The 19,963-nt window shown below is 34.6% G+C and overlaps 1 protein-coding gene across 2 annotated transcripts in view; it reads left to right on the top strand.

The window, feature by feature from the left end:
• The window catches only part of LOC118273960 (cytochrome P450 4C1), a 40,375-nt gene that overhangs the window by 14,766 nt on the left and 5,646 nt on the right, over window positions 1-19,963 (top strand). For both annotated transcript variants that reach the window (XM_035591246.2, XM_035591247.2), the window contains exons 5-9: window positions 530-712; window positions 3,424-3,794; window positions 4,513-4,581; window positions 7,438-7,606; window positions 17,139-17,312. In XM_035591246.2, coding sequence (XP_035447139.2) covers window positions 530-712; window positions 3,424-3,794; window positions 4,513-4,581; window positions 7,438-7,606; window positions 17,139-17,312 — 966 coding nt within the window. The remainder of the gene's footprint in view (window positions 1-529; window positions 713-3,423; window positions 3,795-4,512; window positions 4,582-7,437; window positions 7,607-17,138; window positions 17,313-19,963) is intronic.

Below are 19,963 nucleotides of genomic sequence, written 5' to 3'. Positions count from 1 at the left end.
GGTAACAGAGTTATATGTTAGAGATCGCTTCCCTCCGTGTTTTGTTTACATAACTCCCTGAAGGGGTTGGTAGAGTAGTAGGTAGGTAGCGGTGCACATTATGGTTCATAATGCCACTGTACAAGTGTACAATGTATATTTAATTTGTGTTATAATCCCCATGTAATAGGGGGTGAGACTATTGCCGTATATTGGGCACAATTTCAGACTCCGTGCTACTACTGAGAAATTTTCGAAAAGCCAAAAAAGTTTGGTAATTTAATTCTTTGTCCGACCCGGGCAAGGTATTAAATTAAAGGCGTATTAAAGGCTTAAACCTATTTAAAATATCCATGGGTTAATGAGCTCTCCAGAATATGTAGACTGACTCTCCTCTATAGAATTTGTAGACTGAAATAAAATTGAAGATAGAAATATTCAATAACACACTCGACAACCAGGGAACGAACCCACATTGCATACTAGCAGTCTCAACTACATGGAGCTACGCTACTAGGTTTAAAAACTAAATATGCCTTAAATTCACCAGGAGCAAAATGGCATAGACGTCGCAAGATCCTGACTCCAACGTTCCACTTCAACATCCTGAAGAACTTCACCAACGTGATGGAGGAGAGGAGTCGAGGACTGGTGGACAAGCTGAAGGAGTATGACGGCAAGGAAGTCAACCTCATGCCCGTCATCAGTGACTGCACCTTGTATACTATTTGTGGTGAGTTGGAGACATACAAAAGACTACCGTAAAGTAAGAAGGATAGATTTTATTTTTAATTATTCTCTACGAGATGACAACATTTTATTCTAACCTTTTAAACCTTCCTTGGACTTCAACAAATAATTCAAGACCAAAATAATTATGCTAAATCGGTTCAGCTGTTTTGGAGTTCTAGCGAGACTAACGAACAGCAATTGATTTTTATAGAAGATAATGAGTGTATATGTCACGGGAAAATAACTTGAATCAGAAGTTTTTCCTAGGAAATTTTATAAACGCTTATGATTTATTTAAGACGAGAGATAAATTGTATTATTTTACATCCGCATTTTCGTAAATTTATCAATTAGCAACAACTTGTGGTAAATGTCTCAATAATTCATATGTATCCTGTAACTACACATAAGAGAGATTAATTTAGATAAATATTAAATAAGCTACCTATTACCCATATGTCGGTAACAATTTCAATAAAACCATTTCAATAATATTTGGAGCTCAAACGATTTCTTTCCCTTTTACAGTCTCCGCGAAAAGGGCCCTAAAATGAAATGACAAACATTAATTCGGAAAAAATACGCTACGAAAATGAAAGCAACCTAAGCAAACATACTAGAAATGTATATTTTCCTTTCAAAGATACAAAAACTTGATTACAGTATTTCCAATTTACCTTTGAAAATGTTTGTGTTCCCTACATTAATGGTATTGCTGAGATTTTCTTGAATCTTTGAGCGGTACAGTTTGTATAGACGGGCGACTTTTTGTGGTGGTTATTAAAGGAACAAGTATTTTTTAACATGTGTAGAGAGTTAATTTTGTAATGATTTAGGTTACTACCAATTTTTTTATAAAGTTGTCTCATACTAGGACTTCCTTCTATGTCGTGGGTGCGTTTACTAACATGCAAGTTCGCATACAAATGATACCCAGACCCAAAGCAACAGTTTGTAGATCACACAAAGAGTTAATCCGTGCGAGAATCGAGCCTGCTACTCGATGCATAGCAGCCAGTTGCCGAGCCAGCGCGTCAACTAGTCAAAGTCAAAAATAGTTGGACTGCCTATTTACTACGTAGATAGTTCAACCATGATTGTTGGTTTTGCTTAGAACCAGTGTATGTTGTAAAGTTTGTAAAATTTAAAGTCAAAATAACAATATGTACCGTATAAATTGTTCTGATTTTCTTAAAATTAATACCCTCGTTGTTTTATTTGCCTAAGAAACTAAGTACTCGATTAGTTTCAAGCTGTACTAGCCTCCAACATGGCTTGAAACTAGTTGAGATCCTCGTCAAACAGTTACGTAAGTAAGTCGGTAACATATAATTAGCATAAGATACTTTTTAAAAATTTCACGTCTACTTGTTTTTACCCTACGCGATCGCTTACTGAGAATATTTAGCAAAGAAACGAACTCCGTTGTTTACCCGCTTGTTTAACTTTACTTGACGTCATGGCTAAAATTTTTGTTCTTCTTTAATACCTGTTGACCTAACAAAACGACGGTTTAGATCGAAATTGAGATTTTTGAAAAGCAGTAGACTTAGGCTATGGTCTTATAATATTTTTATTTATAAAGTTTATTTTATGGAAGAAAACAACATGATTAAAATAATGTAAATATCAAACTTAATAGACAAACTATAATTTACCTGATGATAAATAGATCCATCCGACCTTTCGAAAAATAGACTTGATATTATTACCTACCTCTATTTTTTGACACTTGATATTTTTGCCTCTAGTTTTTGACACTGCGAGTTTCTGTAGCCATTTATTTAATAAGACCTTTGCAGACAACATCTGTAGATTTTTTTAAGCATCCTTATCTTTAGAAGATGTGGTCTCTTGACGTCACAAAAGTATTCGAGGGGATTATTTTAAGCCAGTCCTATTCCCTAGATAAGGTCAAGGAAGAAAAAGCTTGATTTTCTCAGAATTTTCTGGAAACGTTTGCCGGATAAGAGGAAATTAAAGGGCGGAACTGTTTTGGGTTACATAGTCTGTCCCTTGTTCGTCTCTGTGAGGCTAATTTAACGTCATAAGTCAGTCACGCATGTTTATTTCGTAACGGTGAACTTGACTATGTCCTATTTATCTGGTAAACCTAGCCTAATACAAGATACCAACCATATTGAATCATATCTTCTTTTATAAGTTTTTAAACTGATATGACCATGTTTATTTATGTACACGAGTTTCCGATATTTCGGCACTGTTGCAAGCGCCAAGATCAACAATCAAAAAACGAACTAGAAAGAGGGTAGACCGATTTGTCATCTGCCAAAAAAGTCATAGATATAAATGAACATGGTAAATATCCCGTCTTAAGTTCTAATGTTATATTTTCTTTTGTCAAGCTGTTTTGTTGATGTTGATGTTAAGTATTGTGTTTATAGCAATAGTGTCCTACATTTAAAATATAATTCTTGGGCCTTCTCTCGCCAGTGACACAGGATTATCCTAGTACTGGCAGGTGCCTGTACTAGCTATGTGAGATCTACTTACTTAAGGAATATTTTGTGTCCATTTACATTTCTGAATAAAGATTATTTATGTATTTATTATATATTTTAAGTCAGTTTTCTAAAAGAAATTCTCCATTAATAGTTAAGTACATATACCTACTTACATAGCAACCGTTCATTATTAGTATAATTTAGCTGTCTTCTACAAAAAAATATGTAACTTAACATTATTTTCCAGAAACGGCAATGGGTACCCAGTTAGACTCGGATTCTTCTACAAAGACCCAAGAGTATAAAACAGCTATCCTGCAAATAGGAGGTTTACTAATGGGTCGTCTCACAAGAGTATGGCTACACAATGAATATATCTTCCGAAAGTTCCCAATAGGTAAACAGTTTGAGAAATGTCTAGAAAAAGTCCATTCTTTTGCTGATAACGTGATTATGGAGAGGAAGAAGAATTGGACACCTGGACAGAGTGATGTGGCAGAAGATGAAGTGGGGGGGAAGAAGAGACTGGCTATGCTCGATGTATTATTGGAAGCTGAGAGGAAGGGAGAAATTGATCTAGAGGGAATAAGAGAAGAAGTTAATACGTTTATGTTTGAGGTGAGTTTCTAATTATTATGTTAAGGGTGAAATATTACGTTTTGGACCTTTAGAGAAGTTTAAAATTTGACTTCTGTGTTCTTTCAATACTAAAATCGTATTAATAGAGCGCGCTTTTTACCCCCGAAGGGGTAGGCAAAGGTGTAGATTATGACACGTAATTAAACTATACAATATAGACTTTTCACAATTTGTGTTATAAATCCTATGTAATAGGGGGTGAGGTTATTGCCATATACCGGGCACATTCCCGGAGTCCGTGACTACTGAGAAATTAAAAAAAAAAGTAACACTTTGCCCGACAGTAGCACTTGCGACCCCTCGGCCAACAGAGTAACTAACCTTGACAAATTGGGTAACTTAATAAAGCTTAAAGCAGACTCGCTCAGACTTCTTTCAGGCTATTTGCAAATAAAATACTGTCTCATTTGATTTCACAATTCCTGGTATTCGGATATTTGGCAAAATAAACATCTAGTATGTAAATCACGTTTATCATGACATGGACTTTCATTGCGTCAAGTAAAGTAATTCAGCGAACTCATTAGACACGGTACTTAATATTTTCACGAAAAAAATTCTTCCAATTTTTGTTAATGGCGGTTGAAACTATGTTGAAAATACTTAGAAAATCAGGGTTTAGCGAAAATTTCTTTGCTTAGAGACAAAAGAGGGGATTTTCGAGATTATTCCTTTGTTAATAAGGTTGTTTTTTCAGGGACACGATACAACAGCAATGGCGCTCGTTTTTGGACTAATGTTGCTAGCAGACCATCCAGAAGTACAGGTAATTTACAATTACTTTTTACCCGACTGTAGGAAGGGTATTGTGTTTATTTTCTTATTGAAATAATTGTGTGTTTTAAATGATTTTAGAAAATCGATAGGCAATTTTTTTTTCGAGGTACTAAATCAGAGTCTGTAGCTAAATACCACTTTAGCGCTTGTTTACCCAAAGAGCCATGAGTAGGGCTGATATCGGAGTTGCGAAATGCCTAGCCCATCGGGCTCGAAAAACTAAGGTTTTCCAAAAAAAATATTTTCTCAAAAGCAAAAATCGTTTGTCTTGACAAGTGCCCAAATTTAAATCAATCCCATTATATTTTTTTACAGTCTTTGTAGACAAACGCTAAATGGCATCTGGATAGAGGCTGAGGAATCCTTTATCACAATTCAGTACTTAAATATTCTGACGTAGGCACAGGAAATTAGAATTGATAGCTGGCTGGATTTGTATCCCCAAGCGAAGGGTATCGTGTGGTACACAGTTTATCTTAATTAATCGCTAGTTAATCCCATGTGACGTATCTCCTAGTGGTACTATCTCGACATGTTTTTGTGATAAAGGTTATTAATGATCGAGGTTTTCTATACAATTAGTGCTAGTCTAATTCAGGGCTCATGCCTAATCCAGATCTGCGGACTATCTAACGGGTTTACCGGGGATCCGGCTTGAAAGGCAGAAGTAGGAACGGGGTGGTTTTTAGTCAGTTAAAAAGAGTCTGACACTAATCTCGCCTGAGTCTGAGACTCCACCTTAGGCGGGAGAAGACATTGCATGTTTTTCCCCCCTTAAAACAAAGTTTCAGTCATTCCGTTCACTTTTTCATTTACAATGGTTAGTATTAGGATTAGGCATCCGTCTGTCTGTAGATCTTTTTTTTTTTGATGGGGGATCATGATGTGATAGCGATACGAGAGTCTCAAATTTTTATCTGACTGAGGTTGTCCTGGTCGAGATCTGACTATAGATCTAACGTGGTAGGTGGACGTGGTGTCCTAGATTTTCTAACGAATTGTCGTATGTATTTGAAATTCCTAGTATTGCGCTTTATATGAAACTAATAACATAAAGAGTAACGCGTTGCTGTCAATCCTTTCGTGGAATCAGAGTAATATATTTACAAAATATTTTCATCTTTGTCGCGACACATGACAAATTACAAATGACAGAAGTCGCACATAGACGATCGACGAACAAATTAAAAGAGACGTCATGAATCCAACATCGCACATGTGAAGTTTACATGCGAATAAACATGGATAGAAATTTCCAACGAATAACAGTTGGACAGAAAGCCCGCCAGGCACTATCACTTTGCCTCGTCGGAGGATCCGCCTTTCCCGATCTTAGGGAACTTAACGCTCTGATCCCTAAATCCTTTATATATCTGTATAGTGGCTGAGAGTCTCCCCATATGACGTTATACGCGTTTCCTATTACATGATATAATTACAAGGCTAGCGAAATGGATGTAGTTAACGTGTCTGAATGGCCTTTCACAGAAACCGGCTTCAGATTCACTTTAATTAAAATTATTTAACGTTTTCACGACTCTTGATGATTAACAAGGATCGTATCAAAAAGATAGTTCATCTTCATTGTCATCGTTTACTGTGAGTGACATTTATTCGAAAGTGGTTTGACTACTAATCTGTAATTTGTTTGTCCTGACTTATTTGGTTGCTAATAATCTTCTATGAAATAAAAATAAGTCGGTTTTCCTTCCTGATGTCATAACTCCAGAACGCATGAACCAATTTTCGTTTTGCATTCGTTGGAAAGGTTTCGAGCTCCGTGAGGTTTATAGCAAAGAAAATTCAAATAATTCAAAAGCCCAAATTCTGCCACAAGTCATTATTGTACACGGACGAAGTCGTGGGTACTGCTAGTAATGATTAAAATTCAAAATTATGTTGTCACAGACATAATCATAAAATTATTAAGAAAATCCTGTCTTTGGTTTTTGATTCGGGGAAGTGTATTTCGTTTTGGCCTTGAAATTACCCGTAAAAGAATTGAGTGCTTTCCATTATGTCATTCTCAAATAACAAGATAAAAAAGGCATGGCAAAATATATTATGGTGTATGATCATTTAATTTATACACATTCATATTTCACAGAAAAATAAATTACATTTTACTGTATTAACCTCCCACGGAAAAAAATAAAGTACTCGATTTGTTAGAATGTTTTACCATAATAAACAACTTATTCATATTTTATTTCTCCGTGATATGTAGCCAACCAATAAATTTTATCCGGCTTCTAAAGCCTCTTAAGTGAGTGTAGTAAATTCTTTGCCCTCGAGAACCCAAGGTCATCAGACAAACTTTGAACAAGATAACAAAATCTTGTCAGAAAATACTTTAAAGTTCCCAATTTTTTTGTAAAGAAACATTTTTTCAAGTGCTCACGAAGGCTTTGTTAATCTAATCTAAGGAAACGTTTGGGTTGTGTCTCACTTTTATTACCCAGCCGCCATCTTAGGTTGACGCGAAAAAAACAAAATGGAAGCTGTTTTAGCAATTTACCGCTGTTTAATGCGAAACTTTGGTCTTTATTGTAATGTCCTTTGAAGATATAGGGGTTCAAGCAGAATTTGCGGAGTTATTCAGGCTTGAGTTGGTACTAGGGTGGTGTATTATTGTGTTTTTCATAAAATATTTTTCGATTTTATACCTTACTAGGCTATTCTGTAACTTTCAGTTTGAAAGTTCGACGTGAACTCGATTGCTGTTCGCCATGTCATTGGTTATGAGAATAATCTCGACCAATGACGGGCGAGAACGCGTTCGAACTCACTAAAGTTCGAATTGACAGTTACAGAATAGCCTAGCTTATCGGTATTTTTTCCACAGGAACGTATTTACGAAGAGTGTCAGACGATCCTGGGTGATTCAGACACTACTCCAACGATGTCTGATCTGGCTGAAATGAAGTACCTTGAAGCTGTCATCAAGGAGACCTTAAGACTGTACCCGAGCGTACCGTTCATTGCCCGTGAGGTGACCGAGGACTTTATGTTGGGTAAGCAGTAATGTTTTACTTTATAAACATTGAAAATGTGGTCTTGATGATTTGTCGTTATAGGAGTGGTAGGTAAACGAAAAAAGTTAAGTTCTTATCAAGAAAACATAGTTTTAGTTTTTTCTAAATTATCGTAAAGAATGAAAGGATGTATATAAGTATTTTAAGTATGTATGTATGTAATATAAGCATTTATTCGCCATATCACATAGATATTAATAACCAGGATCTGACAGCGTTTTCACCCGCGTTCCTGTAAGATATAAACTATCCTATCACCCAAGTCAGCACATTCCCTGTACGTATACCAAATATCAAAATCTGTCCAGTACTTACAGCGTGATTGACGGACAAACATCCTTATAATATTAGTATGATCGCGAAGTCTATTATCTATAGTATCCTCGTATCCTATCACCCATATTCGGAGCTGCGGAATACCTAGCGGTTTACCGAAACTCCGGTTCGAAAAGCAGGAGTAGGAATGGGGTGGTTTTTAGTCAGTAAGAGTCTGACACTCCCTCTTGCCTCACCTAAGGCGAGAGAAGTCATTGGATGATTTTCCCAACTCAAAAAAAAAATCCTATCAGCCAAGTTAGCACATACCCTGTCTGTATACCAAATTTCATTCAAAATCCATTCAGTAGTTACAGCGTTATTGACGGACAAACATCCTTATAATACAAGTGTGATTACGAAGCCTATCGTTCATTTTCACTTAAATTAAAAGTAAGCAACTCTTATAAAGAGGTCATGGTATAAGATGTTATAAGATCCACCTCCGCTTCAAACAGTAAAGGTCCTATCATTCTAATTCAGTTTGTACCGAAAATAAAAAGAACAATAACGGGGACCTTTTTTCGGTAAATCAAGAACTAATATTGATGGAAATTGTGGCCATATTTATACCGACCTAGCCGCCAACAAGGGTCAGTGAATTGAAGATAAACATTTGTGTAGGCGTCGATATATGCGAGGTCCTATCTCTTTTACGGTAGTACAATTTGTTAGAGATAGCTTTTGCCCGCGACTTCGTTCGCGTGGAATAGTGACTTCAGGCAAATTTTTGGTTTTAACCACATAGTTCCCATAGCTATAGGCTGATGATGATGATGATGAGTTCCCGATCTCGCGGGATCTTTTCAAAAATGAGATGTGGAAGATATTCCAGGGAACTCTTCAAAAATCAACATAATGAGCTCTGCGTTTGATTTTAATAGATGTATACTCACTTAGGGCATTGAAAAAATAGTTTAAAAACGGACTTTAACTAAAGAAATATTATAATCTTTCCGAACTTAAGATGAAAACTAACTTAAAACTAAAGAAAGCTACGAATTACGAATTTATAACAATTAAAAAAGAAATTATATTAGAACCTATCCTTTATGCTATAATAACCAAGCTTAAACTAAATAATTTAAAAGAAACGACTTAAATCTAATCTAATTAATTTATAAATTAGACTTACAATTTTATTAAAAAAACTAACTACAGTAACTACTAATAATCGATATCAAACTAAACCTACGTTAAAAAGTTTAACCAGAAAACCAGGAAAACCCAACAAATAAACTTATTAATTGACAAATACAACGAAACCAATTTAGAATATACGAAACAGCAGGACCACTACAGACAAATAATCATACGACTGATAATACACATTTTCTACAATGGTACCGAAGCGCTCGGCCGATACCCAACCAAATAATTGTAACAAAACCATAGCGCGATCTATTTCGATCCCAACGCCATCTATCGAGGATAAAGACAACTTGGATTATTTATTTATACTCCGTTCGGGCATTTTCTTTGTACTAAAAGTTTAATTATATTGATATAATTTTTTTCATACCTTTTTACTATTTGTTAACTTTTTTCGATGAATTAAAACAATAACATGAACCGAAGTCGTGTAACGATCGACATAGAATTATCTATACTCCGTCAGAGCGTTTTCTTTGTACTAAAAGTTGTATTATGTTATATTTTTCATTGCTTTTTACTATTTTGTAAAAACAAATTTCCAATGAATTAAAACAATAACATGAACTGAACAATTGTAATTACACCATTGCGCGATCAACGCCATCTATCTACGGAGTATAGGAACAGCCCGACATTGTTCAATTCCGTACTATAAGTACGAAATTGAACAATAGATGGCGCTGTATGTCCGGAATAAATTTATTTTTTATTTTATTTTTTTTTTTATTTTTATTTTATTTTATTTTTATTTTATTTTATTTTTATTTTATTTTTATTTTTTTTATTTTATTTTTATTTTATTTTTATTTTATTTTTATTTTATTTTATTTTTATTTTATTTTATTTTATTTTATTTTATTTTTATTTTATTTTATTTTTATTTTTATTTTATTTTTATTTTTATTTTTATTTTATTTTATTTTTATTTTATTTTTATTTTATTTTTATTTTATTTTTATTTTATTTTTATTTTTATTTTATTTTTATTTTATTTTATTTTTATTTTATTTTATTTTTTGATTTTTGAAATAAAAATATATCTATGTCCTTTCTAAGGTTCTAAACTATATCTGTACCAAATTTCAACTAAATCCGTCAAATAGTTGCGGAGATTAATGGTATAAGCATAGAATGTTCGACGTGATTCTTTAATTTGACATAACTTTTTTATTTATGAACCGATTGACATGAAACAAACACTAAATGTAAATTTAAGCATCCCACAATATATTCGTGAAAACCGCATCCAACTCGGATCAGCCGTTTCTGAGATTAGCGCGCACAGACGAACAGACAAACAGACAAACAGACAAACAGACAAACAGACAAACAGACAAACAGACAAACAGACAAACAGACAAAAAAAAAGTTAATTACATTTTTGGGTTCGACATCGACATAACAATAACCCCTGCTATTTTTTTTATTTTTATTTTCAATGTACAGACAGCACTTTTCTACGATTTTATTATATGTATAGATAATTCTGTAAATGAAAAAGAAGCGTTTGAAAATAAAGTAAGCTTGTTTTATAGGTAATGATAATTTGTACAAGTATCAAACAAAATTGACGAAATGGAAATTGACCGGGGAATAGTCATAAAATAATAAGATTTAGTTTAATGATGACTAATTTATAAATAATGCTATAATATTTTTTGTCCATGAGTTTCAATGAAGGTAATCAAAAATGTGGTTGATTACCCGCATAAGTTTATTGTTTTAAACAAACATAAACCCAGACAATGCTTCAACAGAATTACAAAATCCATTCACTTCAATGAAAACCTTCTTAATCAAATAACTTGGCAATTACTTTGGGACCTAATGTTTTTGCTAGCTCTCGAATGGCCGACAATGTGCGACAATGCCCTAACATAATCCTACTACAATGTCCTTAGTATAGCAAACGTGACCAATAAAGCGAAGAAAACGTGACCAGCCGACTATCAAATTGTATATAGTCTAGCTAAATCCAGATAAGAATGCTAGGTTAGGAAAAGTTTCTAAATAGCGGTTTATGTTCATTCATGACATGGTCCCACGGTGGGCGGCAATAAGGCTAGGATTGTTATAATCGCCTTGTTGATTGAGAAATGGCTAGTTCTGGATATGATTTCTAGGTAAAGTAATAAAAATATTGGTCATTTGTTTCAAAAGTACTGCAAAAGGTGCTAATTTCACTTTTCATTGTAACGGGAATCTGGCGAAAAAATCGAGTTACTTTCTAAGGTTATTTAGCCACAAATGGTAAATTAAAACATCGTGACGAAACCTGAGCTTATCGTCTCTAAATATAAGAAAAATCGCCAACCCTCATTGAGCAGTGTGGTGATTAATGCTTCAAACTTCTCCCTGTGAGAAGAAGCCTTTGGTCAGCAGTGGCCACTGGCTGTTGATGTGTGATGCCACGTGTGGAGTTAAGTTGTATGTAAAATCAAAGCAGAGAGTGAGTCAGACAGTTTTAATATCATAAAAGTAAACATAAAACCTGTTTGTTCAGCGTTCCACATGAAAGTTTTTAATATCAAAGCTAGCTGTGGAGTTACATAGAACTCAGTGTTATTTCTAAAAGTACTGGAGGCTATAGAAATAAACCAAGAAATAGAATTTTATTGAATATTCAGTCATAACAACTGGTAGTCAAACCCTGGATATAAAAGGCTGGTCGGTATAAAAAAGGTAGAAATGAACCCAGTATATAAAATTATACTGACGTAACAAACAAGCCTTTATGTCCTAATTTGATGGACAGCAGTTATTGTACGGCCTTTATTTTAAAGGAGGAAATCATCCAATGTCTTCCCCTGCCCTGGGCGAGGCGAGAGGGAGTGTTAGACTCTTACTGACTACAGAGCACCCCGTTCCTACTCCTGCTTTTCGAGCCGGCAACGGCCCATCTGTGGTGGTCTGATCACATCGCTTTCTGAAAATACACGATGATGAATGAAAACTAAAAATCTATTGTATTGTTAGTCTAGCATAGATTTCCGCAAAGTAACGCCTGATTCTATTCTGTATAATAAATTAGTCATACAAAACATAAATATAAACCTATTATACACAAAAAATATCTCAACCACATCTTTCACTTCAAAATAAGTAGGTAATATAAAACGTAGGTAATTTTTAAGAACAAAAACGAACATTATGAGTTAAGACGTTGACATATTCAATAACGTGGGCCATAATGGCTGGGAATGGTATAAAACCTTAACATAATCTGACATCATGGACATTCATAGGCCTCGAGAAAGGTCAAGTGTAAAATATGAAGGTAGACAGTTGTAGGGCCAATCCCGTAGGTGTTCTAATGCTGTACCGGCGACCCGAAGTAAAAAAATATGGTTCCATTTTCGTTCGTCTATTGCCCCGATTATGAGTACAGGAAAGAAAGGCTAAGTACATTTATTTTTACTTCTTTTTATCAATCTACGGAATAAAATATACATATTAAATGACATTTAAAGTAATACAGTAACATTCAATTACATTATTAAATTGTAATCTCGTGCAAATCTCGTAAAAGGTTAGTTTTTTTATATAAATGATATAGCTTTTGATGTACTTGAAAAAAAAATAACAAAAGAAATTGCGATAGTTAACATAATAAAAGACATATAAATGACAATATATTTTGACATTTCGAAACTAATACAAAACTTGAATGTCAACAACCTAATCTCAGTAGCAAAACTGGCGACTAAAGGTAAGCGTCCACAGGCCCGCATCGTATGCATCGCACGCAACGGATTTTAGTTTGTCTTGTATAGAAACTTATAAAACTGCGTCCGTATCGTACGGACCGCATCACCGGCAATGACTACATGCGATGCGTACTGATGACGTCATACGAAATACGTGCGATGCGTACGATAGGGTCTGTGGACGCGTACCTTTACACATACATCTTGAAACGAAACGAAGACAGTACATCGTCCTAAAAGTAATATTTCCCTTACGCAAATCTCTCTTGATGAGCAAAGACATGATAAATTACGCGCCGAAAGGTTTTGCATACATTACTGGTTTTATTCGCGTGCCACCCAGTGATATAAAGGCTTTGGGAGCAATGTATAAGCCATAAGACGTTTTTTGTTCAAAATTCTCGATTGTAATAATAATTTTGTGGCGTTGACGAGGGGCGGATTTATATTGTTCGTTGAAATTGCGGGCGACGTGCTACATAACGGTTGACTCAAGCTTGAACAAAAAGCAATATGTGCCTGAAATGTACTAGGTTTCAAATTAAACAAATGTTACTGAGATTGTCGAGAGGTAAGCCTTATGTATAATATAGAATTCTTTATTACTTTATACTAGCGACCCGCCCCAGCTTCACATGGGTGCAATGGTGATATATTATGCTTGTATTATACATATAAACCTTCCTCTTGAGTCACTCTATCTATTAAAATATCCGCATCAAAATCCGTTGCGTAAGTTAAATCTTTAAGATTTAAGCTTACAAAGGGACATAGGGACAGAGAAAGCGACGTGATATTATGTAGTGAGGTGACGTACGTTCTATAGTTGTAGAAAGTTAAAGTTTGGCATATAGGTTCCTTAGGGAGTGCAGAGAACACAACGATCAATCTTATGAGAATAGAAAAAAAACCTACACATACATACATAACCTCACGCCTGTCTCCCATGGGGATAGGCAGAGACAATGGAACGCCAATTGCTATGAATCTTACACACTTCTTTCACTTCATCAACAGTCATCAGTCTTTGCATGCATGCTTGTCGGTTAAAGGTACTTTTAATTTAGCCCTTTTTTAATATATAGCCAATCTGGTCTTAAAATTTCGGTCTGGGGCGCCCTCTACCGACGTTCCCACTCATATTCGCCTTGTATATTTCTTTCGTAAACCGGCTTTCATCCATCCTTTTTACTAAAAAAAACTAGTTATTTCTTCTTAGCCATCTTATTCTTTGTTACCTATACATGTATGTTTACTAGGTTAAAGGTATTACACGGCATATATACAGTCGGTTATGTTCCATGAGTTGGACCTCACTGAGGACGATACGATAACTTTAAGGGCCTCTTAATGCGTCTTACAGATAAGAACCATTTGAGTCGTATCGTAAAACTTTATCGATAGGTATCGGCGGAGAATTGGTTGGAACACCGTTTCGCTAGCCTCATGGGAATGATCGCTAAAATTACTACGAAGCTGAAAGTTAAGGTTTTACCTGGAATGTAAAAAAAACATCGAACATAAAAATGGATACTGTACCTTTAGTACGAGTTTGTTTTACGTTAAAATTTAAATAAACAGAGGCCTTAGTATGAGTTTGCTTTACGTTGAACGAAAACGAAACGAGAGCGTGTTCGGTGCTCTGATTGGCCGGCGCGAATGAACCAACCAATCAAAACGCCGAACGCGCTCGTGTTTCGATCTCGTTAAACGTAAAACTGGCCTCTGTTTGTTTATGTAAAAAACTCTTAATATTTATGTAATTAATTGAATTCTCTTTAGACTCGAGTTCCCGTTAGACTCGACTTCAGACTAAATAATTAAAAACCATTAATTAGTTTTACTTTACATTAAAAACCGGATAGATTTTTAAAATTATAATAACAAGACGCACTTCATTTTTATATTTTTGTATAAAAATATCGATGAAAGCACTAATTATATTTTTAAACATTATTATGAAAGTTTAGGTACTAGTCTTTGCTAATTGAAACTTAATTTAAGTCTGATCAAATTAAGAAATTAGGGGCCCTTGATGCGGGCAAAATCTCTAAAACATATGGATTTTTTAAATAATGTTGTTTATTATTTTTTTTAATTGGGAAACATACTATATCACTACATAGTATAAAACAAAGTCACGGTTTCTGTCCCTATGTCCCTTTGTATGCTTAAATCTTTAAAACTACGCAACAGATTTCGATGCGGTTTTTTTAATAGATAGAGTGATGCAAGAGGGATGTTTATATGTATAATACATGCATAATATATCACCATTGTACTCATACAAAGCTGGGGCGGGTTGCTAGTTACATTAAATAATACTCAGTAAAGTATACAAAATGAAATTAATGTAATACCCATAACATTTTCCCACATAATTTTTAGCCATTAAGAAATAAACTGATGTTAACTGACTTTATTTTCTCTAGTTTAATAAACAGATCATAATGCACCACAAGAGGAAATCGAGTAGGTACCTACAATTCCCGAATCTTCTAAAACTTTCTGCCTCGTTACTGTTGCAGTGCAAACATCTTTCATCCCAGGTTTCATATCAATTTTGAAAATACGATCTCAATAACGTTTTGTGCTCGTAAAATTCTGTGTTTGTTATTATAGAAGGATCACATACGACGAGCTAAATCGAGGCCAACAGTGCAGCTGCTCATTCGAATGTTATTGACGTTTTATATTTTTCGATATTTTTAGTGAGAATAGTGATAATTTGGTACGGGATCTGAGTTTACGAGAATTGTCAGTAATAAACTAGGTTCACTTTCTATTTTAAGATTTGTTCCATCAAGCTGGTCTGATGATGGAATTGTAAGGTCACTAATAAAACCTTGGAGTATGTGCTCATTAGTGAGCTTCATTTCTGACATACGATTTAACTTGATCTGTTTGTTTGTTTGGGTCTAATTTAGTTAGTGATTGCAATTTAAACCCCTTCCTGACATTGGATCGTTCTGATATTTGATTCACACTCTTAATCTTGATGACCATACAATATAACTATATTAAAACCGTTTAATATAAAAAATATGTGTTACTAGTTAAACCAATATAAATGAAATCTGGCACTAGGAGACCTAGTAACAAACTCGGGTACAAATCGATATCAAAACTGATATTAAATTTGCTTACACAAGGCCGCAACTTATTGGTAGCTAATGTAAATCATTCGCGTTGGTGAACGGGAACAACTTTACTAATAAATATTTAGAAATGAAAATACCCTTCCTTCCTGTTTTAGCAATTAATATTGATAAGGGATCTATTTTAACATAAATATTTTCTATTAGCTGACCCGGCAAACTTCGTACCGCCTCAAACATTTTTTTTTCACACCTTTTAAACCTCTTTTTTTTTAAGTGGGTAAAATCATCCAATGATTTCTCTCGCCTTGGGTGAGGCGAGAGGGAGAGTCAGACTCTTACTGACTAAAAACCACCCCGTTCCTACTCCTGCTTTTTGAGCCGGAGCCTCGGTAACCTACTAGGCAGTCCGCATTACCTTTTTGGACTTCCACAAATAATTCAAGATCAAAATTTGCCAAATCGGTCCAGTTGTTCTTAAGTTTTAGCGAGACTAACAAACTGCAATTGATTTTTATATAATAGAAGATTAACATTTGAATTTTAAGAGAAAGATTTACTCTTCGAATATCAAAGTAACAGTATCTCTCTTGCCATGATACGTAGGGTAAAATATATCCTCCATTTTGCAAGTAACTCGCATTCGACGGTCATCGAACTTGTGTGATTGGTCCGGGGTTCTCGTTCTGAATCAAACTAAGTTTTATTGAGTTATCCGATTTCTATTTCAGTCGACACAAAGTTTAAAAGTATAGCTAAAAGTATTTCATTTTAATTGCATAAGTTTGGGTTTATCAAATATTCTATCTTCTATCATCAAATTTTTGTTCTAAGGCTTAAGACTCTTTTCCGGTCTTCATAGTTTACATATATATTAGAGTCGGAGGAAGATTTACATTTAGAATCTCATATTATAATTATTATAACAAGGTGGTTGACCCTTCAAAGAAAATTAAGTTTCTCAAGCTTTGTATTATCCCTATTTTAAGCTCATTCATATAATTTGGCATCATCGTCTAAATATCTCTTTTAACCGACTTTAAAAAAGAAGATTTTTAGTTTGACCTGTATGTATGTACGTATGTTGATGCACGATTGTCTCGCGTTTAGCTGATCAATCTAATTTTGATACGATTTACAGCAAAGATAATATCATCCGCTTAAAAAAATTAGGTTAGAACAAACATTTTTGAAGGCAGTTCCCTTTTTTTATATGAAGTTTTATTATTGTTGCAGGAGATCTCCTAGTAAAGAAAGGCACGGAAGTATCAATCCACATATACGACCTGCATCGTTTACCAGAATTGTACCCAGACCCGGAAGCTTTTAAGCCGGAGCGGTTCCTAAGCCAACAGCCCACACATCCGTACGCCTTCGTGCCTTTTAGCGCCGGCCCTAGGAATTGTATAGGTAAGTTTTTAACTCCATTCAAAGGCATCTTTGTGACTTTATCTAAGATTGTTTAGACACCACTGACAAATGGTAAAGGAAAATGTTATGAGGAAATCTGAGCTTATAATTTTTAATTATAAATTTGAAATCGTCAACCCTTATTGAGCAAGCGTGGTGATTCATGCTCAAACCTTCTCGTGCAAGCCTTTGTTACTTATAGGCTATTGATGTGAAAGTATCTTTATGACTGGTATTGAGCACCGAATAGACATGTAACCCAGTCTCAGTAAATCAGCTCTATTCGTCTTGTGAATGTCAGAAGAGATTTCACATACCTAATAATTGTAGGAGAGATCAGACAACGGCACTTTTTCGTAAACCTGGCCTTCTTAATATGCGATTACCAACCTGTCTACCAAGCCTAAAGATCGTAGCAAATCCTCTTTACTAGAGAAAGCTTATAGTCCAGCAGTGGACTGTCACGTGTTGATGATAATGAACCGATTTTAAATACGACAATATCAACTACCTATGTACGAGATACGCACGAATGTAGTATGCGTAAATACAGGGGGAATTTCTGTTCCCTCACTCAAATAATCCGATGTGAGAGGTCAGGCACAGGATCAACGGGTTCACGTATTATCAGAGGCTTGGGGTTGAAATATTGCTGCATTTCCAAAGTTTATCTAATAGTAGTTTAATTAGCATGATCAATTGGCACTTGACCTGTAAATCTAAAGCTGTGTAATAGGTAATATAGTTTTCTGCTACGATACGAGTACTTAGATTTAGATTTCAGCCATGATCGTTCCACTGCAGGGCAAAAGCCTCCTCCGTCCACTCCTCTCTGTGTAAAGCTTTTTGCGGCCAATCCTTGTTTGATGTCGAGTTCATCCCGCTATCTCCGACTTGCCGCGACGTCTGTGGAAGTTAAGCGGGCTCCATTCAGTACTGAGTTTTGCCCACCGCTCGTCTGACATGCGGCAGACGTGAACAGCCCAGTTCCATTTTCATTTCAAGCTTGCGGCTTGAGTACTTAAGTATAATCAATTTTCCACAATTTATTCTATGGTTGGATGTATTTAATTTTTTCTTTTGTGTTTGTAGTAGGCATACAAGAAGAATTTCTGTGTAGCATTTACTTTAGAAAATAGGTATTTATATTAAGAAACACAGAGTTACTTTTTAAATGTAAAATCTTTTCCAGATTCTAAGCAGAATCCTAACAGTTTTTCTTTTGTTAGATGAGATAACTTTTGGGCACAAACAATAGGAACATTATTTAGACTTTTCTCTTCCATTCAAGTCTATTACGGGCGGATTATCTAAAAGCTGGTTATTATTCCCAGAACAGGACTAAGCGCTTTCGTCCTGGGACTAGCACAAAACAAACTACAGTCTGTTTGTAATCTCTAGATTAAAGATAGGTGTCCTAGGATTTAGTGTTTGTCATTTTCACTTTGGAGGTTTTGATTTCAAAATTACGTGATTTCAGTACCTATTATGTGTCTTTTTGTTTATTCCTGTGGCAATATTGCCAATATTTTCAGCACTTTTTTAAAAAGTGGATTGATTAAAATTCTTTTCATATCTGATCGTATAATAACAGATCGAAAGAAGATCGTATAATAGATAACAACTAAGGAGTTTATTGACATGGGTTAACATAGCTATTAATTGTCCATTGACGTCACCAAAACTCAATCAAGACATTATTTATAATTAAAGAAACGTGAAATTGAACACGTAGTTACATAAAAACAAATGTATTTTTACATTTTATAGTTAAAACGTGAATGTTCGACACGTAGCATTTAGACAAAGGTTTACAAGCCGGCACGTGTCCAAACATTGCTTCAGAAACTTGTCGTTAAAGAAAAATCTTCTTTTTAGTTTTATAAGAAAATAAAAGAAATTACGTGATCAATTATTTTTCTTCTTGTAATTTTAACTTGCTTTGTAGGCGGAAAGTTCTATTTCTGAGAAGACGTAGGCTTCATTCGGTTATCGAACAAAACTCAATGTTACCTAATATTGAGTTTTATAATTTACTAGCAAACCAGGCGAACTCCGTTTCGCCACCAATAATTTTCCCTGTGTTCCTGTTTTTCTGTTGAAATTTTTCCAAAATTTTCTTTGTTATAAATCCCTTGGAACCCGAGACTTTTCCAAAAATCGTAAAAATCGGTTCGTGCGTTTTGGAGTTATAGCACCAGGAAGGAAAACCTGACTTATTTTTATAAATAGACAAAATTATCTGTTTGAAATTATACATATTTACGGTTACGTAGTGTAGGCTGCGCGACGTTGCACACTGTTCATGATGAAAAGTCCCTCTGTGACTCGAAACTAGTGGAGCTTTTCTCCATTAATTTACATGAGTAAAACGTGATTTTTAGTTAATTTAGTATGTCTCAATATAGTTATTATAAAAATATACGAGATTATATTGTAATGTTAAAGAAGTTTGTATTTTGTTCCGTTTTCCTCATAACATAACTGATGAAACTTAATTTTAATATCTACTACATTTTGTACTGGCTATTCGAAATAAAATGACCTGATTTTAGGTAAATATTATCTAAATATAGACACTCTATAGGTTGCATGAAATTGAGTCTGAAAGCCAGAAAAATACCCACATTTCATTAAAAGGCTCTATAAAA

Source organism: Spodoptera frugiperda, chromosome 3 (assembly GCF_023101765.2).
Source record: "Spodoptera frugiperda isolate SF20-4 chromosome 3, AGI-APGP_CSIRO_Sfru_2.0, whole genome shotgun sequence".
NCBI lineage: Eukaryota > Metazoa > Arthropoda > Insecta > Lepidoptera > Noctuidae > Spodoptera > Spodoptera frugiperda.
This window is presented reverse-complemented; position numbering and strand designations above follow the sequence as displayed.